This window comes from Saccostrea cucullata, unplaced genomic scaffold (assembly GCF_032062105.1).
Source record: "Saccostrea cucullata isolate Sc308-1 unplaced genomic scaffold, CSIRO_AGI_Scuc_v1 ctg9611, whole genome shotgun sequence".
Lineage (NCBI taxonomy): Eukaryota > Metazoa > Mollusca > Bivalvia > Ostreida > Ostreidae > Saccostrea > Saccostrea cuccullata.
Window position 1 is genome coordinate 2035 of NW_026930492.1, and position 26706 is coordinate 28740.

Here is a 26706-nt window from a genome sequence, read left to right on the forward strand (position 1 = left end):
CTGTTCTTAGCTTTACTGAGGTCTGTGTTAGCTATTATTCTGTCTATAACAGGTGACAGTCTTTTCTCCACTTTGTAATACTCCTCCACTTTTGTGGGCTCCAGACTTTCTGGGTATTCCTTTGGTTTGTTTTCCTCAGTAATAAGAATGATATCAGGCCTACAAAGGAAACAATACTGCCTAACACACAATTGTAAGTGAACAGAGCAAATGTCTATGCTCCTTTTGTCCAAATTAGTGCACTGTAATCTGAAATCTAGGCATTGATAGTGAACAGTTCGTACCTAGCCACATGATATGATATTACAGTGTATTGGAAGTTTTAGATATAAATGTCAAAAGTTTAAGTAGGAAATTGTAGAAAGGAAAGTTCTGTCTAAACAGTTTTTTGTTCAAACAAATACTGGGCTTCTCCATATGAGTGAAAAATTCTTGAGAGGGATGTTAAACAATATACAGTCAAGCAATCAAACAAATATTGTTTATTTTGACCCAAAAAGTAGGAAATATTACTTGGGAGGAGACAGGTTGACCTCTTCAAAAGGGCAAGGGTCAGAGGTGAATTCCTGATACTGCAGACACTTCCAGTAAGGCCGAAGGACCTTAATCACATTCAGAATGGACTCTGTGACACTAAAATTAAAAAATGATCTTTATTACACTAGAATTATAGAATATTTAATTAGCATGTTCTTGTAAAAGACGGATTCCATGAGAAATGAATTTTTAAACTTGTACTTATAATCAAGGACTCAGTGTGTCCTAGTCACATCCTACTTTATGTACCTTTACATATTTTAACAAATTGAGCATTAGCAGAAGAAGTGTTTGTTTGAATGCTGATATCTTATGGAAGTTAATATTGGACAATATTAACCTGTCACATGGTTCCTGAGATGGAGGAATTCTGGGACAAGGGTCACCAAGTAATGTTCTCAAGGTCAAGGCTGCTGATTCAGAGAGAGACTTCAAGCAGTATCCACCCTAAAAAAATTATACAAAATGAAAATGGTGGTCCAATTTCACATCAAATTTAATGTTGATTGCTTTCCTTTGCTTTGTTGAATTTTTTTTAGTTTATGTTCACAGTAAATATACAGAACAAAGATGCTGATTCATTCATACCTCCAATATGACTGCCACACGACCCTGAGCCAAGGACATGACCTTGTGAGTGAGGTGAGCAAAGGCTGCAGGAGTTACCCCCATTTCTCCCTATTAGAGAAATTCACTTTTCAAAACTATCATTGACAACATTACATGTATTTTGATAGTTCACTGTTGTACTCTTTTACTTTTAAATCTATTGAATCTACTAGTATGTCATAATGAAAATCACTTAAAACTTTATTGTATCATTATTTTAAAAAAACTAAATTTAAAATCCATAAAATTTAAAAGTTGTTTGTGAACTTCATAAGCATTTTAATGTACAAATCTATATTCATTACATCAACATGATCAACAAAGTTGTGCATGCTTTATTTTTTTATTTAAAAAAATCACATAAAATGGTAAGATTTATATAATGATTATATTTGTGTTAGAAAATATAAATATATGCTGTAGCTATTTATCACTCTTTTAAAAAAAATTATGATGCATTATTTTAAAATAGTAACTTTTGAACATGAAAGCATTTGATTTTATATTGTACAGTGCAGTGCAAAAGATTGTTTTCATTATACTCAGTACACAGATAATGAACATGTTTAAAAAAGATATTAAATCATTCATATTGATTTAGAATAAATGCATCAAAAGTTTACAAAGAAGAAGAACTCAAATACCAAACCCCGTGCCAAAGCATGTCCTAGCTAGATTAATATCCCTCACAAAAAATCACTACAGAATTACAGGAATAACAGCATACGTATTATTATTTTACATACATTATAAACTCTGAATCATTAGTTGATAACATTATCATTACCTAGTTTTTTTTTAAACCTTTACAATGATTTTTGTTTTTTTTCTTTATCCTACTTTATATATTTCAAATATATATTGGTAAAATTACGCCTATTCTGCCATTGGTCAATTTAGCATGCCTATGACCTTTGTCACTGACCTTGGGTCATTTACTCAAAATTTTTCTGACCTCCTGAAATCTCTACACATGTTTGAGAATAAAATGCTGAAAGGTTTTGGGATCAGATGCCTCTATGGCATTGTTCAAATCTAACACTGTCTTATGACTTTCTAATACTGGTTAAGTTTATTATTACCCCTATAGCTGACATTTAGGTACTTGTAAAGTTCGTTAAGTTAAGACTTAATCTGTGCAAGTTTATATGAATAGAAACAAGAGGCCCATGGGCCACATCGCTCACCTGAGAAGCTTTGAACATTCCGTTCTTTACCAGATTTCCCCCTTGTTATACATATTGTGACCCCACCCTACCCAACTGATCATAATTTAAACAATTTGGAATCTACACTACCATAGGATGCTTTGATTCAACATAGTAAAACTTTGATTCCCCATTGTAGCCGCACCCTACCCCCGGGGGTGACATGATTAGAACAATTTAGAATCTACACTATCCCAGGATGCTTCCACATATTTGTTTCTGCTTTTCTGGCCCAGTGGTTCTTGGAAGAAGATTTTTCCTATATTTTTTTTTTATGTAAAAGTTTGATTCCCCATTGTGGCCCCGCCCAACCCCTGGGGATCATGATTTGAACATTTTAGAATCTACACTACCCCGGGATGCTTTCACATAAGTTTCAGCTTTTCTGGCTCAGTGGTTCTTGAGAAGAAGATTTTCAAAGATTTTTCCTAATATATAGACTGCTATGTAAAACTTTGATCCCCCATTGTGGCCCCGCCCTACCCCCGGGGGTGACATGATTAGAACAATTTAGAATCTACACTACCCCAGGATGCTTCCACATAACTTTCAGCTTTTCTGGCTCAGTGGTTCTTGAGAAGAAGATTTTCAAAGATTTTCCTATATATTGCTATGTAAAACTTCGATTCCCCGTTATGGCCCTGCACAACCCCCGGGGGTCATGACTTTAACAATTTAGAATCTACACTACCCCTGGATGCTTCCACATAAGTTTCAGCTTTTCTGGCTCAGTGGTTCTTGAGAAGAAGATTTTTAAAGATTTTCCTATATATTTCTATGTAAAAGTTTGATTCCCCATTGTGGCCCCGCCCTATCCCCGGGGGTCATGATTTGAACAATTTAGAATCTGCACTACCTAAGGATGCTTCCACATAAGTTTCAGCTTTTCTGGCCCAGTGGTTCTTGAGTAGAAGATTTTTAAAGATTTTTCCTATAAATTTCTATGTAAAACTTTGATTCCCCATTGTGGTCTAGCCCTATCCCTGGGGGTCATGATTTTTACTATTTAGAATCTACACTACCCCAGGATGCTTCCACATAAGTTTCAGCTTTTCTGGCCCAGTGGTTCTTGAGAAGAAGATTTTTTAATGACCCCACCCTATTTTTGTCTTTTCTTGATTATCTCCCCCTGTGAAGGAACTTGGCCCTTCATTTTCACAATTTAAATTCCCCTTCATATAAGGATGCTTTGTACCAAGTTTGGTCAAAATTGGCCCAGTGGTTCTTGAGAAGAAGTCAAAAATGTGAAAAGTTTACAGACGGACGGACAGACAGCTAGACAGACGGACGGACGACGGACAAAATTTGATCAGAAAAGCTCACTTGAGCCTTTGGCTCATGTGAGCTAAAAAAATTACCCGTTATTAAGTACTGTACAGCTATATTATACCTTAGAATTAAATATAGGACCTGGTATTTTTTTTTTCTATGAGCTTACTTAGTTTTGTCCTTTAATTTATAGAAGTGAGTTTAACTGTTTTGTTTCTTAATTTAGAAATAAGAAGAACAAGACCTTGGGATCTCCAATGGCCGAGTCAAATCCAGCGGACACAACAACAAAATCAGGACTAAACTGTGTTAAAACAAAGGAAGCATATTAATAGATAATGAGCAAACTACTAAATCAAACTGTGCATAAAAACAGCATGCAACAGTAATAACTAAGAGCATGCCAAACCCTGTGGAATTCAATAGATTTGGGATTAAAATAGAAGTTAGAAAACTGCAGCAAATTTCTTGAAAAATTTATATTGAAAAGTTTTGTGAAAAATGTATATATATTTAAATATTAAAACTGATATACAGTCTCGTGTCATAAGTATTCGTAAAAAAACAACATAGGTAATCACAGATTACGAAGCTCACCTCGACGAATGATATCAGTTTAAGTAATGCAAATCTCACATCATATTTTCTTAATATTAAGTATTCATCCCAACAACAATATTCTTGCAAGTTGTGTTTAACCCCTTACATGGTATATACACATTTCTATGCATGTAGCGTGAAAAACATGTATTGTGTAAACAAATATTCATAACTGTTAATACTGCAGATATCGAGGACTTCAAGTTCATTCGGATTGATCTATTCCCAAAACTTCAACCTGGTCTCTTGTATGGAATATATAGGTCAGATCCAGCATCTGAAGCAAGTCTGATGGTGTCCTTCCTTAGATGCATTATCCATGCAAGTTTGGATGAGCTAGGGCTTAATAATTACTTGGGAATGAAAATGTAGGTCAGATCCAGCATCCGAAGCAAGTCTGGTAGTGTCCATCCCTAGATACATCATCCATGCAAGTTTAGTTTAGCTAGGGCTTAAAGTTACTTGGGAATAAAAATGTAGGTCAGATTCAGCATCTGAAGCAAGTCTGGTAGTGTCCATCCTTAGATATATCATCCATGCAAGTTAAGTTTTGCTTGGGCTTATACTTACTTGGGAATGAAAATGTAGGTCAGATCCAGCATCCGAAGCAAGTCTGATAGAGTCCATCCCTAGATACATCATCCATGCAAGTTTGGTCCAAATAGGGCTTAAAGTTACTTGGGAATGAAAATGTAGGTCAGATCCAGCATCTGAAGCTAGTCTGGTAGTGTACATCCCTAGATACATCATCCATGCAAGTTTGGTTCAGGTAGGGCTTATAATTCCTTGGGAATGAAAATGTAGGTCATATCCAGCATTTGAAGCAAGTCTGGTATTGTACATCACTAGATGCATCATCCATGCAAGTTTGGTCCGGGTAGGGCTTATAATTCCTTGGGAATGGACCTGCTCAAAAAACTTTATCTTGGTCACTCATCTAGAAAATATAGGTCAGATCCAGCATCCGAAGCAAGTCTGGTTGTGTACATCCTTAGATGCATCATCCAAGCCAATTTGGTCCCAATAGGGCTTATAGTTTCTTGGGAATGGATCTGCTCTAAAAACTTTAACCTGCTCCAAAAACTTTAACCTGGTCACTCATCTAGAAAATGTAGGTCAGATCCAGCATCCGAAGCAAATCTGGTAGTGTACATCCCTAGATGCATCATCCATGCAAGTTTGGTTTAGATAGGGCTTATAGTTACTTGGGAATGGACTTGCTCCTAAAACTTTAACCTGGGATGCCGACGCTAACGCCGACGCCGACACCGACGCCAACGCCGCGGGTATAGCATAAGCTCATCTCGACTTCGTCGAGGTGAGCTAAAAATGGCGGCGATGTAAACAAAACTAGATCACCTTAGTTTCATCAAATTTTTAACTTAATTAAATTTGCACCAACCTTAATATTTCATAAGACAGCCTTTTGACTTGATTACTGCTTTAATTCTTCTTGGAATCGACTGGTATAGCCTTTGAATGAATTGAAGCGGAATGTTTTCCCAGGCCTGTCGAACGGCGACTGCAAGGTCATCATTGGTCCTCAGTTTATGAACATTTATATTAACGACGTTCGATCCTGATATTTAAAGTCTTAAACTTTTTTTTGCAAAGTATATTTTTAGTTTCTACATACATAGCTTAATTAAAATTCAAATCAAAAAATGGGGGTCAATACGCTTCTATTGGCGCTACAGTACATTTAATATGACCTTTTTGCACTGAAATTTGTGTCTTAATCAAAAATTAAATTTTTGACGTTTTCCCTCCAATAATTTTATCCAATTAATGCATGAAACAAAATGAGCTCTTAGTTTGTTTAAAAAAAGACACTTTAAAATTGTGACTAAGAAAAAATGTCAAATTGCTTCGCATTGTCAATTATTTGACCTTTCTGCACTACTAAAATGTGATTTTTCCGGCACTGAAAATTTAATAAGCAAGAAAATTATTTTAAAGTCTTAAACTTTTTCTGATTTTAAGGAAATAGGTCAAAGGTATCTTTAATATTTAGAAAAGAACATCAAAAGTGGGGGTATATGATGTAAATTTTCAGATATTACTAGAAAAAGTGTCAATTTTGCGTTAAAATTGACTAAATTTTTTCCCCGGTTTTCAGAATATATTTACTATATTTGTCACACTTTGTTGAAAGAATTCATAAGAAATAATTTAATAGATATTTCAGAACCAGCATAACACATTTCACTGCAAAACAGCTTTGTGTGCACCAGCATGGAACAATAGGAATCCAAAATTAAAAGTACTGCTATAGTTCAAAAGGGGAAAAACTGATCATGTTCGTCCAAAAAACCTTCCGCCACAAAATATAGTCCCTAGCTTAATTCTACCTAAATGAAATTTAAGCACGGTTTTTTCATTGAATATAGTTCAGTTTGCATTGTAGAATTCAGATTTAATGTTAGAACTTAAAAATGATGCAGAATTTTATGAATAATGGACATGACCAAAATCCACTCAAAAACTCAGGATCCAACGTCCTTAAGTTCGTGTTTCATTTTTTTCCAGCAATTTTCGATAATATTTAGGTCAGGACTTTGGGCTGGCCATTCAAGTGTTGTTATTCCCTCTCTAGCTACAAAATCTTTCACTACTCTTGCTCTATGCACAGGCGCATTGTTGTCTTGAAATATATATCGATTGTTAGGGAAATGCCTGGCTACAACAGGCCATAAATTGTTATCGATGATTTCAATATATTTTTCGGCATTAATATTACCGTCAACAACACATAAAGTACCTACACCGTAAGCTGTTATACATCCCCACACCATCAAATCAAGGCGCCGTCCAGGAGGGGGTGCAACACAAGGGGGGTCCCATTCTTCGCCGTCCTTCCGCCACACATACACGCGTTGTTCTCCATCAATCATCACCTTACATTCATCACTGAATATTATATCATTCCAAAACCCATCGACAGTTTCGTGTCTGTATTGTTTACACCAATTAACTCGCTTTTTCTTGTTGACTTCACGAATCCGAAGTTTTTTCTTTACAAGCCTCCTCCGGTATCCCCCTTTTCTCAAAATTCTTTTCACGGTACTTTCTGACAGTCTACTAGCCCCATTTTCATTGGTAACATTCGTTAATTCTGTCAAAGTCCTTCGACGATTATTTTTCGCAAGTCGAATAAGTTGCCTTTCCCCTTGGACACTACACTTACGTGGTCTGCCACTTCGATCCCTGTTTTCTGTATTTCCACGTCTTTGTTGTCGCTTTAAAAAACTGCATATTGTAGATATAGGTCTTCCTGTTATCTCTGATATCTCCTTTAACTTTATATTAGCTTTGGACAAAGATAGAATACTTTCTTTCTCGGACGCACACAGTTCAAATCCTTTCCTACCCATTTGTTTTGAAAGCGGAAACAAAACATTTGCAGACGACAAAATACGTCATAACAAAGCCACGTGATCTGTCATGTGCTTGTGTATATTTGTACGTAGTAAGAGGGATAACTCTAATTTGTGCGTCAAGAACGACGCTGAAATGGGAAGCGAACCGCAGCAGTGAAAAAGTAGGCCGCCATTTTTTACGAATACTTTTGACCCGAGACTGTACATGTATACATGGTGTATAAAAACAACAGTATTTTTTTTTTTTTACTATTTTTAACCTTTAACAACCCCTCCCTCCCAAAATCATTCTTTAAATTATACTGACTCTGTTGATATACATGTATATATTTTCAATGCCAGTGCCAAGAAATTTTCTGCAGTTATTTGTCTAACATAACATAAAGCCTCCATGACTAATACATGTAAGAAGTAACAACTCCTTTAGTTTACCTCGGGACAACCTATTGCGCAATCATATCCAGCAGAAATCAAAACTAATTCTGGATCAAACTGAAATTACCAGCACATTAACTGAATTATCAACAAATGTGTAAATAATAAATTATCTGAAATATATTGTATTAATAATTTTTGGATTGTTACAATATCACACTGTTCAATCTTTTAATTCTAGACAGGAGATATAAAATAAATGAGTTTAAAAAAAAATTCAAAATTAAAAGCAACAAAATTTAGAGATGCATTTTGACATTATATACGTGTATATACGAGAGTTGATCCAAAAGTTCGTGGAATTTCTTAATATTTCATTCATTTATAAGTGAAATTGGTTGAAAATTACAAATGAGAATAAAGACACTTGTTGAATATTTTAGATTAAAAAATATTTTAAATATTTGTGATAGTAACTCTATGGCAGTTGCCATAGAAACGGATGTTTGGAAATGCGGGGGAGACATCAACGCGTTTATTATCATTTTAATTCTTAATACTTGAAATGAGAATTAAACCGATCTTCGTGTTATAGAAAACGAAAATTATGTCATTATTATGATTGCTTGATCTTTTATAAACCTTTGTGTGTGTATTTTACTGATTTTACTGGATATTTTGTTTATTAGTTAATAATTTATTATTCATCTTAAGGTTGTTAGACGATGTCAAATTTCGGTCAAGTCATAAGTTTTGTGAAAATCCCGGGATCACTCTATCTTAAATGCGTATATTATTGACATAGACTGAGGAAAAATGCATTTAGCCACTGGTTTTCCGGTGGCGTAAGAAAATGAAGAAAAATAGAACCTTCATGGACGTTGATTAAAGGTGTGGCCGCCTTTCTGAGGCTCTGTTTTAAGTGTCGTCCCCCTTGATAAATTGAAAGCGTTATTATACGTTGTCGACTGACGTACTGTTCTTGACATTGCTACTGAAATCGGAACATCATATGGAAAGATGGGGGGTATTTTGAAATATGAGTAAAAAAGGAAGATAAATTGGTCATACCCAGGCTTTTCTTGAGAAAAAAAATGGAGAAAAGGGCAGCATTTTGAAGAATTACGTGACATTAGGGTGAGATGATTCTATAACGTGACGTGACATACCTAATTTGACGTTACGTCGAAGTCTCCCCCAGGTTTCACAACCATTCATTTTCAGAAAGCTCTTGTGACCTTATTGGTAATTGGAAAGTGGTGAAATTTTCCAGTATTAATTGTTGCATTATGACTCTATTTTATAAATATGCCTATTGTTTGCTTTTTTAAATCATGATAACATTTTTGAAAGAAATTCCACAAACTTTTGGATCAACCCTCGTATGTATACTTAAATCTATAGGTAAGCAAAGATAACTTCAAAGCTCTCCTAAGAGAACACTGGAATTCAAAACATATGTTAAGCATCCCTAGTAGTATAAATTCATAGGTCCAGTATAGAAGAAGCCCAAATCTCAGAACTCTGACCTGAGACATCGGCAATTGGGGGTAAAACAGAAGCTTCCCCATAACTTTGTCTAGGTGACAATGTATTTAACGTTAAAAAAACATGTAGATACTAAGTCTTACCTCAAATGCAATTGGCATTAAAACCTGATGAAATATAGCCAGGTAGTCATGATCAGCCATCCCCGTCTACACAAATATAACACTTAATTACATTTTCAGCATTGAAATACTGAACTTAATTTATTCAATAAAAGAGATAAATTGTCACAGTGTGAAAGAACTTCAGAAGTGCAGCTTCTGTCGGGGACTGAGAAAATACATGTGTAACTGTGAGATATTTAAGGATTTAAGAAGTAAAGGGTAAAATTTTTACAGAATACCGTAAATCTGGAAATTTTTACATCAATTTTATTTTGCGAATCTGGGTCAAAATGCTGTTGATTAATTTTTACGTTTCAAAATTTTACGAATGACCACTTCTTTGTTAATATTTTCTTATTGTTGAAATATTTTTAAGAAAAATATTTTTGTGAATGTAATGAACTCACAAATTTGCTAAAAATTTATCTACAGCAAAAATTTCCAGATTTACGGTAAGCGATTGGGACTTCCAAATCACTTCAACATATCCATAGTGTTAAGATATCAGTGTTCAGGATATCAAAGTTCAACTGTACATTATCTCTATGCTTCTTAATTTATTCTTTCCATGGGACCCTGGTGTTATGATAATTTACCTGATTAAGAGGGACATTGATGTTATACCCCATCCCTTTGTCTTCTCCTATAAAGTCATAGTCACTCTCTCTCAGGTGGGGCCAAAACTTCCCAAACTCGTACCGATGTATAGAAAAGTACAGCACTCTGTAAATTAACACATAGATGGAAAGCGACTTACAGGATCAATGTTAATGTTTATAGCGAGCGCAGCGAGCTCAATAGACTAACGTGTAAGAACAGAGGAAATTCGGATTGAAATCTGTACATATGTCAGCCAAATTTCTCTGTGCAACATTCCCAGAATTCCTGCAGTACCCAATGTCCTTTGCGCAAATAAGTAAATAAATAAATAATAACGTAAAGCATAAAGGCTAGATCAGTTTGTAGAAATCTTTCAAAGAAACAAAAAATAACTCTACAACCCTTATCAAAATGAAATCCATTTAGATACCATTTAAAAGCCATTTCTTTTCTGACCATTTAAAGACCATTCAGAAACCATTTTATTTCGTCAAATCTTTCAAGAATTCTCAACAGAAAGGATGATCATTTAAAAACCATTTTTCATTTTATCTCCATTCAAACTCCATTCAAACTCCATTCAAACACCATTTTTTTTGGGCCCTGTAACATGCAAATTAACCATTCCAAAACCATTTATGCAAATGAGATGAAAAATGAAAAATAAATGGTTTTTGTTTTAACCATTTAATATCCATTTTAAAACATTTTCTCCATAATTGAAAAATGAAAAATTTAGGTGGGTCCTTTAGGTGGTTGATACATGTATCCATATGCAAGGAATATTAAGCACTTTAAAAATCCATCTTCTTAGTTGCAGAGTCAGTCACAAAATGGAGGTCACTTGTTCAATCTTTTTCACATACTGGTTTTTGAATTCATTGAAATCTTTATGAATTAAAATCCCAATTTGATCTGAATTGTGGTAGTCTTGCTCCATCTTCAAAAATTTATATCTTCCCGTGCTCATTTTTGTGCTCCATCATGTCCATATGACAATGTAGGCAAGCAGTATTCTAAAAATAAAAGGAAATGCAAGAAAATATTTACAAAAATTTATTATAATTGATGTTAATCAATAAGAATTTACAAAAGTGTCCATCAGTCTGACAAATTTTCATTAATAAGATTGGTTTATAGATTATTGCATCAGTATGATTAATGGGCACTCGATCCTTTTGCGTTTTCTTTGGGAAACAACATTTTTCTGTTACTGAAATTAATAAAAATTATGTACATATTTATACTTACCACTCAAAAAGAATAGGGTCCTTTCAGTGTATGGAAAACGAATGTGTTGCATTTCTTCTGCTGTAACGTATGTTTCAGTTTAAACTTCCCAATTGGGCAAATGTTTGCAATGAAACATGAAAACATTCACAAATAATCATCTTCCAAGAATTAAGTTATCCATTTCTGCTTTGACCATCAATATACAGTTTTGTCAGCTTCAAAAAACACTAAAAACCTAAATATTCCTTGAAGAATAGTCCATCCATCTAAACTCACTTCCAGCTAGGTCAAAGTGCTCTTGTCCAATATTCAAACTTAAACTGGAAAAGGCGGTCGCTACAGAGCTTGGGAAGAAATCTGATATCCAGTGCCCCATTATAAAAACCTGGCACATGGCATCAATTAACCACTGATAAATCTATCTTAATATTAAAGGTTAAGACTAACCATTTTTTCCTTGTCTCCATTTCTCGGAAAAGAAATGGGAGAAAAATGGCCCCATCAAGCAAGGTGGATCACCAAACTGGCATTTCTTTTCCATTTACTCAAATAAATGGAGAGAAAATGTTGGAACTTTACCATTTAAAATACATTTTCTAACAGAAATGGTTCTTAAATGGTTCTGAGAAAATGGTTTATGAAAATTGAAAGATAGAGAAATGTAGGAAAAATGGTTTTGAAATGAAAAATGGCTAAAAAATGCTGAATGAATGGAGATAAAATGGAAAAATGCCATTTCTTTTTGCTATGGGAAAGTTTTTCAACCAAAATTGCACTAGGTCTATAGTTTCAAACAGACGCTCGGCTGTCTCCGTAAGCTCCGACGAGCTCCGTGACGTCGTGTGACGTCACAGCTAGTCGAGATGTCTCGTGCGGCTTGATGTTTGAAGTGGCTGATCAATTTTTAGAGTGTTTTTCATGGTACAACTGCGCTCGCCCCAACGGTCACACCGTAAAACATATTAGAAAACTATATCTGGTATGTCTCTGAATGCATATATTTATTTTTAAAAATGTGAAATATATGTAAAGCTAGGACATTAGTTTCTGAATCATTATTTTTTTAAAAGATTTTTCTAGGTGTAGTAGCCTTGTTTTTTTTTTTTGTTTTGAGTTTATTCAACTTGTATTCTTAATAATTGCAATATTGCATGATTCAAAATTAGCACATCTCAGTTTAAATTCAATACAGAATTTATCCAACTCCATCTGTAATGTTCAGATACATACAGTCAATTCTCGAATTATCGCCATTCGATTCATCGCCATTTTCGCAATACCGCCATGATTTCCCAAGAACGTTTTTCCTGCTATATAAAATTCTCTTTATAACGCCAAATTCGCATACCGCCATCCGCCACCCTGTTTTCACAACAAACGTCCATTTTTAAGTGTCAATTATCTCGATATACCGCCAGAGGTGCATGTGGTCAGTGAAGCGTGGCTAATTGGTTGACGCTATCCCTGTTGTTAAGCAAGCGAAGCCAGACCAGGTACATGCAATTAAATAATTAATTAAGAATTAAATAAACAATAATTTTAACATGAACTTTTATATAAAAAAATTGTTTTCTATTAAATAAAAATCATTTAGTCACGACTTTGCCTTGAAAGCTGTCGTTGTTAAAGCACGCCGATAACGATATTATTTTAATGATCTCTGCTTTAAACAAAACAAAAATTTGCTTTAAAAATTAATATACGGTATAAATTCTGGACGTTTCATTAACAATGATGCCATTAACAATGAATTTATTCAAGAATTCATTTTACGTACTATCGGCAATATCTTACGACGATCGACCCAGCATGTTTTTTTTTTCAATATCACACTGCAGATTTACATGCATACACATATACTATACAATTATGGACTGTTTAGAAGGGAGACATCACCAATTATCAGGTCTGAGTAGGGTTGTCACCCGAGGGCGCTTGCGCCCGAGGGTGACAACCCTACTCAGACCTGATAATTGGTGATGTCTCCCTTCTAAACAGTCCATAATAGTTTTATTATCCTGAAGAATAAATAATTATCAATTACGTAGAGTAGAAAATAGTAATCAAACCTCTTGTTTTCTTCTACTCTGCTCCGATTCCATACTTTTAAAATATGTCAACAGACAACTTTGATGTCATCGTTAGAATTTATTGTTTACCGATCCCGCATATCTATTAATTGTACTTATAAATAAGAGTTATCTCGCTTAAATCACTTTAGTTTCATTCAAAGGGCGACAACACTGTTGTAACCCTGCATGCTCGCTTACGCTATTTCATTGTCATCTGAAGGGAGATAACAGTTGTCGACCTGCGGGTGAGGGAGACTTCACGAGTTGTCTCCCTGCACGTGACCTGCTCTAAACCAATCAGATTGACTGTATAATTCTGAAGGATAATAATTGTCTTTATTTAATAACTGCACATTTTGTTTTTAACTAAACTGTACATAAAAAATTACTTGAAGTATTCTCAAATTAAGGAGTATGTATAATTTTATATCCATGTACATGTAATAATACGAATAGAAACGCGAGTGGTATTGTTTAGAACGGTAACTCTACTTCTTGTTTCCTAAATGATGGAAAATTCAATTCATCGCCAAATTCGTTATACCGCCATGATTTCTGAATTACAAAAGGTGGCGGTTTATCGAGAATTGACTGTATTTATCAATCTATAAATTGTACTGCTCATTAGTCAGAATAGTGAATGTGAAATCTCTCCTTACCGCGGATCATTGTAAAACATCTGCTGGGTGCCCTGGCCATGATGAACATCCCAGTCTATGATTAAAATCCTTGAAAAAAATAATTAAACAAAACTGAAATTCAGTTAGAGGTGGAAAAAATTAAATGATCCTCCCATCCACGAGCCCCCAATCATCCCACACCACCCCACCTCTAATTAGGAGTTATAGCATAAATTTAAGAAGTGCACGTTCCTACATTCTATATAATAGTGCATATAGTATACAATATATAATAGGAATTAGGACGATTATTTTACATTATAATATTGCCATTAGTTTTATTGATACACTGTATATTGATTCATCCTGAGAAAACACTTTTCATTCATTGCTCAATGCTCATTAAAATCTTTTCTGAAAATACACTGGCCTTCATAAATGTTCAAGGTGTATTGTGTACCACTTACTTTTTCAGTTTGAGATTTTCCAGGGCATGTTTTGCAGCAATAGCAACATTATTGAAGTAACAGAATCCACAAAATTCCTCCGACATTGCGTGGTGTCCTGGGGGTCTAAAAAATAGTGATTTGGAGGGTATATCAGGTAGATATACAAGCCTGGGGGTATTAATCAAATTTCCTTCTTTTTTTATCAATAATTCCAACATTTTCCAACAAGAGGCCCATGGGCCTTATAGGTCACCTGAGCATTATGCAACAACTTTCCAGTGATTTAATTTGATTCATGTTTTAAGCCAGATGCTATGGCTTTCACAATTTTGAAAGAGGCACCATTGATCATCATAACAATACACTTAGCAGTTGCTTAGTTTGTTTACTTAGTACCCATAGGCAGGTTGGGGGAACAAAAAATGCATTTCAAATAATCAGTAATATTCAGCAATAATCAGTAATGCCCCTATCACACATGAACCCCTGACCCTTAGGCCTAGATCCACACATTGCACAATTTTTGAAAAGGCACCCTTGCTTTTCAAAAATATTTGATTAATACCAAGGAGCAGATCTCAAACAATTCATCCAGTTTCAGTATATAAGTACACCCCCCCTTTGGTACCCCTGACCCTGGGGCCTTGAAATTCACAATTCTGGAAGATTAAGGTCCTTGCTCATCATAACTACATAGGTAGTTCATCTGCTTAATACCCAAGAGCAGAGAAGAAAATTTTCAAAGATTTAATGTATTTTCACTATATAATCAATAGAGCCCCGCCCTATCACTAGAACCCCTGACTCTAGGGCCACAAAATCAAAATTTTGGAAGAGGTATTTTTGCTCATCATAACTATGTACTTAGTTTATTTAATTCCTAGGAGCAGAAAAGAAATTTTTTCAAAGAATTCATGTATTTTCATTATATAATCAATAGAGCCCCGCCCTAACACCCGAACCCTGACCCTGGGGCCAAAAAATTCACAATTTTGGTAGAGGCACTTTTGCACATCACAACTATGCACTTAGTTAGTTTATTTAATACCAAGGAGCAGAGAAGAAGATTTTCAAAGAAATAATGCATTTTCATTATGTACTTATTTAGCCCCGCCCTAGCAATAGAACCCCTGATCCCAGGGCCATGAATTTCACAATTTTGGTAGAGGACTCAATGCTGATTACAATCATGCAAACAGTTTGACTGCTTGATGTCCAGGAGTAAAGAAGATTTTTAAAGATTGCATTAATTTTAGTGGTTTTTGCCCCACCCCCCAGGCCCCAGGGGGGCAGGGACCATGAAATTCACAATTTTTCATGTATTTTCACTATATAATCAATAGAGCCCCGTCCTTACACCAGAACCCCTGACCCTGGGGCCAAAAAATTCACAATTTTGGTAGAGGCACTCTTGCTCATCATAACTATGCACTTAGCTAGTTTATTTAATACCCAGGAGTAGAGAAGAAGATTTTCAAAGAATTCATGTAATTTCACTATATAATCTATAGAGCCCCACCCTAGCACCAGAACCCCTGACCCTGGGGCCATAAAATTCATAATTTTGGTAGAGATACTCTTGCTCATCATAACTATGCACTTAGTTAGTTTATTTAATACCCAGGAGCAAGGAGAAGATTTTCATAAAATTCATGTATTTTCACTATATAATCAATAGAGCCCCACCCTAACACCAGAACCCCGACCCTAGGGCCATAAAATTCACAATTTTGGTAGAGCTCTTGCTCATCATAACTATGCACTTAGTTAGTTTATTTAATACCCAGGAGCAGAGAAGAAGATTTTCAAAGAATTCATGAATTTTCACTATATAATCTATAGAGCCCCGCCCTAACACCAGAACCCCTGACCCTGGGGCCATAAACTTCACAATTTTGGTAGAGGCACTCTTGCTCATCATAACTATGCACTTAGTTAGTTTATTTAATACCCAGGAGCAGAGAAGAAGATTTTCAAAGAAATAATGCATTTTCACTATGTACTTATTTAGCCCCATCCTAGCAATAGAACCCCTGACCCCAGGGCCATGAATTTCACAACTTTGGTAGAGGACTCAATGCTGATTACAATCATGCAAACAGTTTGACTGCTTGATGTCCAGGAGTAAAGAAGATTTTTAAAGATTGCATTAATTTTAGTGGCCCCAGGGGGGCAGGGACCATGAAATTCACAATTTGTGTTCCCCTTCACCCATAGATGCTTTGTGCCAAATTTGGTTGAAATTGGTTCAGTGGTTGCAGAGAAGAAGCTGAAAATGTTCAAATGTTAACGGACAACGCACGACGCACAACGACGGACAAAAACAGATAGCAATAGGTCACCTGAGTTTACTCAGGTGACCTAAAAATTACTACAGATGCAATGTATAGATTGTATAATTGTTAACTTCAATCCATTTCTGAAATTATGACCTACATGAACATTCAGATTTTTATTTTTATTAAAATTCAGTTTTAAATTTCATCTTCATAATTGCAGTAATTGAAATATAAAAGTCAAAAATATACATACCTTATTAAAGCCATTCCATTTCTCACCTTAAATTCACAAAAAAAAAATCATTAGTTCAGAAAAGTCAAACTCAAATCTACAGGTGACTCTCGATGGCTCGAACTCCGATCTCTCGAAGTTCTCTATCTCTCGAAGTGAACCTCCGGTCCCGTTTTTTTCCTCTATATAACTAAGCAAATTTACTCCTGATCTCTCGAACTTCCATCTCTTGAAGTTCTCTATCTCTCGAACCAAAACCTGGGTCCCGTTATACATATTTCATTGAATTTTACTCTCTATCTCTCGAAGTTTTGATTGCGCGTGTATACACGCCAATCAAGCGTAAAATTGATGCAGTCTGGATTTACCTGGAAACCGTGAAGGCCTTGGGCTGGCATGGAGGTGTTAATTGGGTGTTTACATAGATGACACTACACCTGTGGGTCGTCCTTGTGTTGTTATGATTAATTGGCTATCATTCACAGGGTAAATTAGAAAAAAATTCACAGCTTATTTTGAATTGAAACCGAGACGATAATTTTTTGAAATTAATTTAAAGATGTTCCTTCCAGTAAGTTCCCATAGACTATGAACTCTCATTATGATTATATAGAGTCTACATAATCCCAGTATGGGAAATATGACACAAATTCTTTTCTCAAGGACATAATACCGATTAAGAAAAACTCTGGTGAACATTGTCTTGTGAAGGACCCGATCAAGCCATGGAATAGCCAAACCTACAATTGCTACTCGGGTTTCATGTAATCATGAAATAGGAACAAATTATGAATAAATATTGAATCTTTAGGAATTCGTTTTATTTATTCGAAATACAATCATTGTTGTTGATATCAAGTAAATTACCTGTAAAATACGATTGAAAACGTGCAATGACATTATCTACATATACTTCCGGTATTTGTAAAAGAAGAATTTCGACGATCGGAACTGAAAATTCCGGATTTTAATTACTTTCCATCTCTCGAACCCCTCGATCTCTCGAACTTTTCTCGCGGTCCCTTGAACTTCGAGAGATCGAGAGTCACCTGTATTTTTATGGAACCTCAAAAAGTCATATTGCAGAGATAACTGTTCAAGAAAAAAATTGCATTTAAGTAATTTATAAAGGAATATGTTTGTATTTGTATATTTTCAAGATTGATATACATGTATCTGCATCTAATCGTGCAAATCCACACTGTGTACCTTTTTTTAAAGGGCTGATAATTTCCTTTACATTATCATTTTCTTTTAGCTCTGAATTTCTGTATCTTTTTATCTTAAGGTTCAGTAATCAGTATATAAAGTAGCAATGTAAATAAGTTTAGCATTCCTCTTCCAAACACCGACCTTCTTCTTTAGAATCTGTTCCATTAATTCTACTGCACTCCCAAGTGACAACAAGGAACACTCATACGTAGCCTACAATAGAGAAGAAAGGAATTTATACAGTCAAACATGCTAAAAACGAACATGCAGCATTGCTTATGAATTGACACTTATAGTGAAGTGATTTTCATTCCATGTCTCTTTAAAACATATTGTGAACTTAACGGATATAACATATACATTTATAACAAAGCAAAATCATCTGTCCCTTGCACTTCATTACAAGCTGTGCTAAAAAATTATCATTTTCAGCAACTTTTAAAACAGAAGAAGATTTTATAGTGTTGGCAATTTCTATGGCCTTAAGTGATCTACACATATTCCATCATCTTATCCATCAAGAGAGGATCTCATAGATGCCTGTAAAATAATTTGATTTAATCATGGTACTGCTGTTCTTAAGATTTTTTTTTAATTTCATACATATTTCATTAAAACTACATGTATTTGAATGTATTCTTTAAAGCTAATGTTTCTTTCATTTAAACAAACTTGAACCCTTATGGAGTTGCTTAATTAAAGTTTGCCCAGTGCTTTAGGAAAAGAAGTGGAACATGAAAAGTAAAATTAAGATAGTTGATGGAAACACTTTGAAAAGTCATTTAAACCTTTGCCTCAATTGAGGGAACAACCCCCCCCCCCCTTCCTTCCAAACATATTTGACCTCAAGTCTTTATTTGATATCATTAAATTCATACCTGGTTGAAGTAAACAGAGTCGTATTTGATGGCCTCGGCTTTAAGTTCCTCGGTGCTCATTTCCGTGGTCCGTTTGAGTTTCTCTATCAGTTCCTGTGAATGTTGTAACAATACCATGTCCTCTGTAGAATGCTGGGCCTGAAATTAAAAATACATCAATCTCAAATTTCCTATCATTTGCCTTACTTAGTCATGTTAGTAGCCATAAATTACTTCTAATCATTACGGACAAGAAAGGACAAAGGCCGAATCTAGCCCCTTATTTGATGGAAAAATTAAACACTAGTAAAATTGTGAAAGTTTGTAGTTTTAAAAACTTTAAATGATGTTTGCTTTAATACCAGCACTAATTTCAATTCAAAGTTTTCACAGAGGCCACAAGAAGGTACAAAAGTAGGACAAGTTCTTATTTCCTCAGTTCAGGAGGAATTTCATCTCTCATATTTGAGATATGTTTCTCTTACGGAAATATGGAGCACAAGCTTGCATCTCTGAGATTTTTAAACATAAAATGCATCTGATGTTAGTTGAAAAAATATATGAATTTGTTTGCTAGGCAAGCTTGTGTTCTATGATTTATAAAACAAAATGTGCTGTAAAATTGATGAAAGTTTGCAAAGAAAATTCGGAAATCAACCTATTTTCTGACCTCTCTGTGACCTCTGTGTATTCCAAAGCTTAAAAAAAAAAATCATTTTGTGGAATGGGTGACAACAGGTTTTTATTTTTAAACTGCTGCATCATTCTATACCACACCAAAATACAGGGGCCAAAGAGTGGTCTTATCCCATCTTGTCCTTTTTGCTTGACCTCCTTGTGGTAATGAATTTAACATCCTTTAAATAGTTACTTAGATGAAAATTTCAATGCTATTAAAAACAAAATACATGATACATAAGAAAAAATTGAAGACTGAGATCAAACAGGAATGTTGATTTTTCTTTAGAATAATTCTACATTATGTTTTACTCATTAATGATTGCTAACCTCTAGCCGAATACATCTCTCTGTAAGACCAAGCTCAGAACATCGCTGGAAAGGCCCACTGATGCGTGAAGGATTCTCGGGGTAATCCTTGTCCCAGAGATTCTCGTGCTTTAACATCCGCTCATCATAAATCAGCCCCGTTCTGAAGAATTCAAAACACAGCTGTTAGGGGAGGCAAATCATACAAAACTTAATCAAAATTGCAATGTGTCCTTACAAGGATCTAAGATGCATATGAGGATTTTTTTTATTATAAAGAACTCTCCATATAAAATTCATGTGTTAAACATTGTTAAAAGGAACTAAAAATCAATGTTCTAAGGGTTTTCTCATAAGCTAGTCTTACTGTATATGTCAAATTTGATATTTTTTTCAAAGGACAGTAAATGATCTTTCATCCAGTTTTTTTTAAAATCCTGATTCAAATTTTGTTTAAATTAAGTTTAAAAACTAGCTTACCCCTCAATAAGGTCTGGTTCCTTAACTGTTAGAGCCTGCATGTATAAAACAGGTAAGACAAATTTTCAAGAGAGAGAAAACAACATATAAAATTACAAGAGGCCCAAGGGCCTTGAATCGCTCTTCTGATAAATTGTACAGTCTATCACTTCTATTAGAACCTCCAACTCTATTAGAATCATAAGACCCAAAATGCATCAACTTACAAAGTTTGATAATATTTAGCCAGTTAAGACTGAAGATATTATAATATAATTATAAAATACCATAAGTATGTTACAGTGACCTACCTTTTGATTGAAATTTTCTAAGGACTCAAGATACATTAATTGACAAAGACTGATGATTCTAATTAAATAAGTACCTGAGATATTCAAAAGTAGGTCACCATGACCTACTTTTTGGTCAACATTCTCTGAAAACCGAAAATGCATCATCTGACAAAGTTTGACGATTCTAAGCCAATTAGTACCAGAGATAATTGAATATAACCATCAAATGTCAAAAGTAGGTCACGGTGACCTACTTTTTGGTCGACTTTATTCAAAAACCCATAATGCCTAAATTTACTAAATTTGATGATTCTAAGCCAATAAGTACCTGAGTTAATCAAAATTAGGTCACCGTGACCTACTTCTTGTTGGACATTCAATGAAACCCTAAGATGCCTCAACTGACAAAGTTTTATAATTCCGAGCCAATAAGTACCAGATATAATTAAATATAGCCATAAAATGTCAAAAGTAGGTCACAGTGACCTACTTTTTGGTCGACGTTCTCCGAAAACCCAAGGTCCCTAAATTGACAAAGTTTGATGATTCTAAGCTTATACGTACCTGAAATATTCGAAAGTAGGTCACTGTGACCTATTTTTTGGTCGACATTCTCCGAAAACCCAAGATGCCTCAACTGACAAAGTTTGATGATTCTTAGCCAATAAGTGCCTGAGATACTTAAATATAGCCATAAAATATCCAAAGTAGGTCACCATGACCTACTTTTTGGTCGTCACTCTCCGAAAACCCCAAGATGCATCAACTCACAAAGTTTGATGATTCTAAGCCAATAAGTACCGGAGATACTTAAATAAAGCCATAAAATGTCAAAAGTAGGTCATCGTGACCTACTTTTAGGTCGTCACTCTCCGAAAACTAAATATGCATGGACTCACAAAGTTTGATGATTCTAAGCCAATAAATACTAAGATACTTAAATATAGCCATAAAATGTTGAAAGTAGGTCATCGTGACCTACATTTTGGTCGACATTTTTCAAAGACCCAAGATGCATCTACTGACCAAGTTTGATGATCGTAGGTCTGAAGGTAATCAAAATATGCGTTTTAAACAAATGAATTTGAAAACAAATGTCGGCAAAATTCAAAAAGTAGGTCACAGTGACCTACTTTTTCATAAATATGTTCTAAGGTCCCAAGATGCATCAAAGTACAAGATTTGATTTAAGTTGACATTGTTTGAGGACCCAAGATGCATCAACTGACAAAGTTTGATGATCATAGGCCTTAAAGTGTCCAAAATATGCCTTCAAATCAATTTGAAAACAAATCCCCGCAAAATTTAAAAAGTAGGTCACCGTGACCTACTTTTGAGTTAACATGATGTGAAGTCGTAAGATGCATCAAATTACATGTACAAGAATTGATGATCCTAGTCCTTATAGTAAGCAAAATATACACGTTTTTATTAATTGTAAATTTAGGTCAACTTTGAAGTGACCTTGAGACCACGCCCTTTGCCCCAGGGTAATTCCCCGTGCAAATTTTAATCTTCCACATATCCTGATCCTTGTATGTAAGTTTGGTGAAAATCTGCCTGGTGGTTATGGAGAAGAAGATTTTTTAGCAACCAGTACTTTTGGTTTTGTTTTCCTGATTATCTCCCCTTGTTTAAGGGTCCCAACCCTTATTTTAGTATAACTGGTAGCCCTTGGGCCAAGGATACCCTGTGACAAATTTGGTACTGATTGGCCAAGGGGTTCTTGAGTTATGGCCTATATTCTAAAAAGTTTACGCACAACGCACACCACACAAATGGCCATAGCATTAGCTCTTTGAGCCTTTGGCTCAGAAGAGCTAAAAATGACCATTATCTCATATTAAACTAAAGATGATTATGGTATTTGTTTTTAATTACTTTGTAACAATATGTTGATAGATTTCTTCCAATTTATGAACAATGTTAGACTATAGAACTATATATACAATGTATAATAAAACTTGTTTAGTACGAACAGGGATATTGTGAATTCACAGATACAGCAAATTTATCTTGGATCCCCAGATATATAAATTTTGCTAATTCCTCACACTGATTTTATAAATTACGAAGTAATTTCATAGGTCCAAGTGACTTCATTATAACCCAGTTCTACTGTAGCAATGTTGCACTGACTCTGGGGGAAGGTGACTTTGTTGTCTGGGCATTTAACACACCATTGTACAATTAAACCCCTTGATCCAATATGACCTCCTTGTCATTTTTACAATTCATTTAGCAGCTTAAAGTGTGCATCACCTTAAACCTTGAACTCTATAAGAATAAATTAAATATGACTAATTACACCCCTTTCCCTTCCTGCATCCCAACCCCATGCACTCCAGAGAGAGAGAGGAGAGAGAGAGAGAGAGAGAGAGAAAGAGAATCCCCATAAGTGAATTCGTAAGTATAATGATATGGAGTAAGTAAACACGTATGACTTAACAGATTGACAATGCTTTTAAATTCACAGAACCATTCAAGGCTGGTCAAGTCTAGAGAGCAGACAAACAATCAACAGCTGAAGGGCAAACATTCAATCAAAAGAACCTTAGCTAAAGGGTAAATCAAGTCACTTCAAGGCTTAAAACATAACTTACGATTTCTGCCAGTTTGCCGACCAGATACTCCGACTCTGAATCCGAGTCAGACTGTTGTCGTCTTCTCTCCTCTCTCCTTCGCTGTCGTTCCGCCCGCCCACTCTGTTTGATTTCCTCCAAGGTCATTTTCTTGTCCTTGACTTCTTGGCTATGCTGATATATATTGGGAGAATAATTAATCACTATAGTCAAGTTCCTCCCCCCCAAAAAAATTTGAGAAAACTAAGAATTATATACATGTACATAAATGCCAGGTTTAAAATGAAATTGCTTCTGCAAATTGCATGTTTAGCATGTTAAGACTTACACAGTAATTATCAAACATTTACTACTTTTTCTGAACTTGTCAAAATACAAAATTTCTAAGTAAACAATCAAACAGAAAGAAAAATATCAATCAATAAAGCATTGAATATATTCAATCAAACCCAATCAACATCTTGAAAATAGTAGAACTGTCATAAAAGTTTGAGATAAACAGCATGGTTAAACTTAAATTTCTAAAGTTGGTGATACACACAAAGCCACCGGTACCCTTACCAACTTATCCCTTGTTTTGGTCACGAAATATACATACATTGTACATACAACAGTATGACTCGTGACACGGTAACGTACCTGTACACCTTGGCTCTGAGCCTTCACCCCCACATCCCCACCTGGTTGTTGTTTCTGTTGTTCATCTGGGTTCCATTCTTCATCAGAATACTGCTGATGCATCTCTGCTATTTAATGCTGCAGGGACAAATTACACATGTTTTATAATACAGAAATACCACAAGCTTAATGAATATTTACATCAAAGTATGACTTTTAGACAAGGTGTATAACTTTTGAGAAAACTCTTCTATATTACATGTTAATTTTCATTTTTTAAATTCTAAATCCACTATAAAGTAATTACCTCTGTGAAATTGATTTTATTAAAAATGTTGACACACATGACAATTTTTAATTACACATAGCGATTAGCGCATCCACTTGCTGCTTAAAAATGAAAGAAAAAATCCCTCCCAAATCAAAAGTAAATGAATGCTGGACAACTGGCCCCCAAGACAGGTTGCCCCCAAGACAACTCGCCCCATATTCAGGAACTCGCCCCCATTCAGGACAACTCGCCCCCACTCAAGACAACTCGCCCCCTGTTTGAGAGACCAGCAAATATTAAATATATTATGATACATAGATTTGAATTCAAATTGTTTCTATAAAATTAAAATAAACATCTGGAAATAAATTTTTTCATTCTATTGAAAACGAAACAGAAATACAATGTGTTAATAATTTAAACACTATCGCTAGTATTGTTGCTACTGGCACCTTTTATTTATATCTTCGCTAAATTCTTACATAGATTTTATTTTACACTTTTATCACAAAACCTAAATAAATGTAATTTTCAGAGCTTGCATGCTTAAATTCTCCAACAAATTGAAACTGCTTTGGAGCTTGGATACGACACGCCAATTTTTTCTTTAAAAGACATGTAATTTCGGGGCTTGCATGTACTAATTAAATTAGTTATCACTTTGAAGTATCAAAATTAGTTGTTAGCTTGGGTATGTCATTAAAATTTCTTCTGATGTTTTCATTTAAAATTAAGTAATTATCAGTATCATCAGTTTCCTTACACCGTCAGTTAAACGTTAATTTCGTCATTAAATAATTTAGATGTTTTAACACTGAAGAAGATATGCTTCATTAAATTAGAAATATTATATAAATAACAATTTTAAAGATATGAAAAAAAAACGCTTTTATTAACTCTATTTCATAAGAATAAAGTTTAAGAAAGCATGGATATTAATGATAAGTATTTGATGCAAACACAGTACAGTGTTTTTATACAAAAAAAAAATGTAAATCCATCATGATTAAAAAATAAATAACATATAGCTATTACAACTGTAAATATTGATTATAATTTAAATTTGGATATAAAATATACATTATTGAATATTACACTTATTTTTTCCCTTGCACTTTACAAGAAAAAATAACGGGGGCGAGTTGTCTTAAGTGGGGGCGAGTAGTCCTAATTTGGGGGCGAGTTGTCTTGAGAAGTGTTGGGGGCGAGTTGTCCTGATTCCAAGTAAATAGACAGAACTGCAAAAAATATTGTATGAAACAAGAGCATGATATGTTCACTAAAATTTTCCATCACAATATATCAATATGCATGCTGAAGTCAGTGTACTGTAATTTCTACATGTATCAATATACGTAGATTAATTGAGAAATACTTCATTCAGAAACTCCTGTGGTTCAGACTACAGTAAAAAATGGCAAGTTCCTTATCACTAAATAATAATTTAAAATTCCATATATGCACAAGATAAAGTGAGCATGCATAAAAAGTATTTAAATTTAACTTTCTTTAGTGTTAAGTTTAAGGATAAATAACACAAACAAACTTTTTTCAGAAATCAGCATTATTTCTCATAGATTAACATATAAATTGACAACCTGAATAATGTTTACAAAGTAGAGTGGGAGAATTTTATAAGATTTTGTCATAAAGTTAAAAAATTGTGCAAAATTTTGTATGGAATTATATAGAAGGCAATATAAAATCTCAAATCTAAGCACCAAGGAAAACCTACGATTTCTTTATATTTCAGGGATTTATTATTTATATCAATACAAAGCAAAATCAGTCAAAAAATATATATCAACCCGCGCATCCATTTTTTGTTTGTGGTAAGTACCCTTAAAATTAAATTCAATCTATTATCTTACATTACTCTTGCGCCATAGCCTAATGGTCTACTTTCAATTCACTATACTAATTTTTGACCTTCAATATTAGAGAGCTCCACTTCTGTAGCAAACTCGAAATACTTCAAATATCATCTTCGCTAGACTGGTATTATGGTATTGCCTGTCTTTATCGTACGCAGGATATCAGACAGGCAGCCAGTCTACATCTTCGCTAGCTAAGGGTTTCTGATACACTACTCCCCGATTATGAGGAGAGTAGCGTACTAGAAACCCTTGGCTAGCTAAGATGTTCAAATATTGATAAGAAAAGGGGGAAAACCCACAAAATGTGGATTTTATGAATTACAAGAGGCCCATGGGCCACATCGCTCACCTAAGCACTGTGGCTAAGAAAAAGTAGAAATTGGTTTATTATTGAAAAGTTAAAATCCAAAAGTAGTCAAATGACCAATCATGGCT

At 34.6% G+C, this 26706-nt stretch overlaps 1 protein-coding gene across 1 annotated transcript; it reads right to left on the reverse strand.

Moving 5' to 3' along the window:
* On the reverse strand, positions 1–26332 carry LOC134228788 (polyamine deacetylase HDAC10-like; the record flags this gene model as incomplete). The annotated part of the gene is made up of 17 exons (XM_062710482.1): positions 26266–26332; positions 24145–24261; positions 23527–23679; positions 20652–20686; positions 20193–20334; positions 19206–19343; positions 18469–18540; positions 17137–17162; positions 14623–14727; positions 14195–14263; positions 10227–10353; positions 9610–9675; positions 8036–8095; positions 1126–1215; positions 878–984; positions 514–633; positions 1–159 (listed from the first exon to the last, which is right to left on the reverse strand). Coding segments are annotated over exons 2-17 (1571 nt in total), but the record flags the coding sequence as incomplete, so codon positions are not given.
* Between the last annotated feature and the right edge of the window lie 374 nt (positions 26333–26706).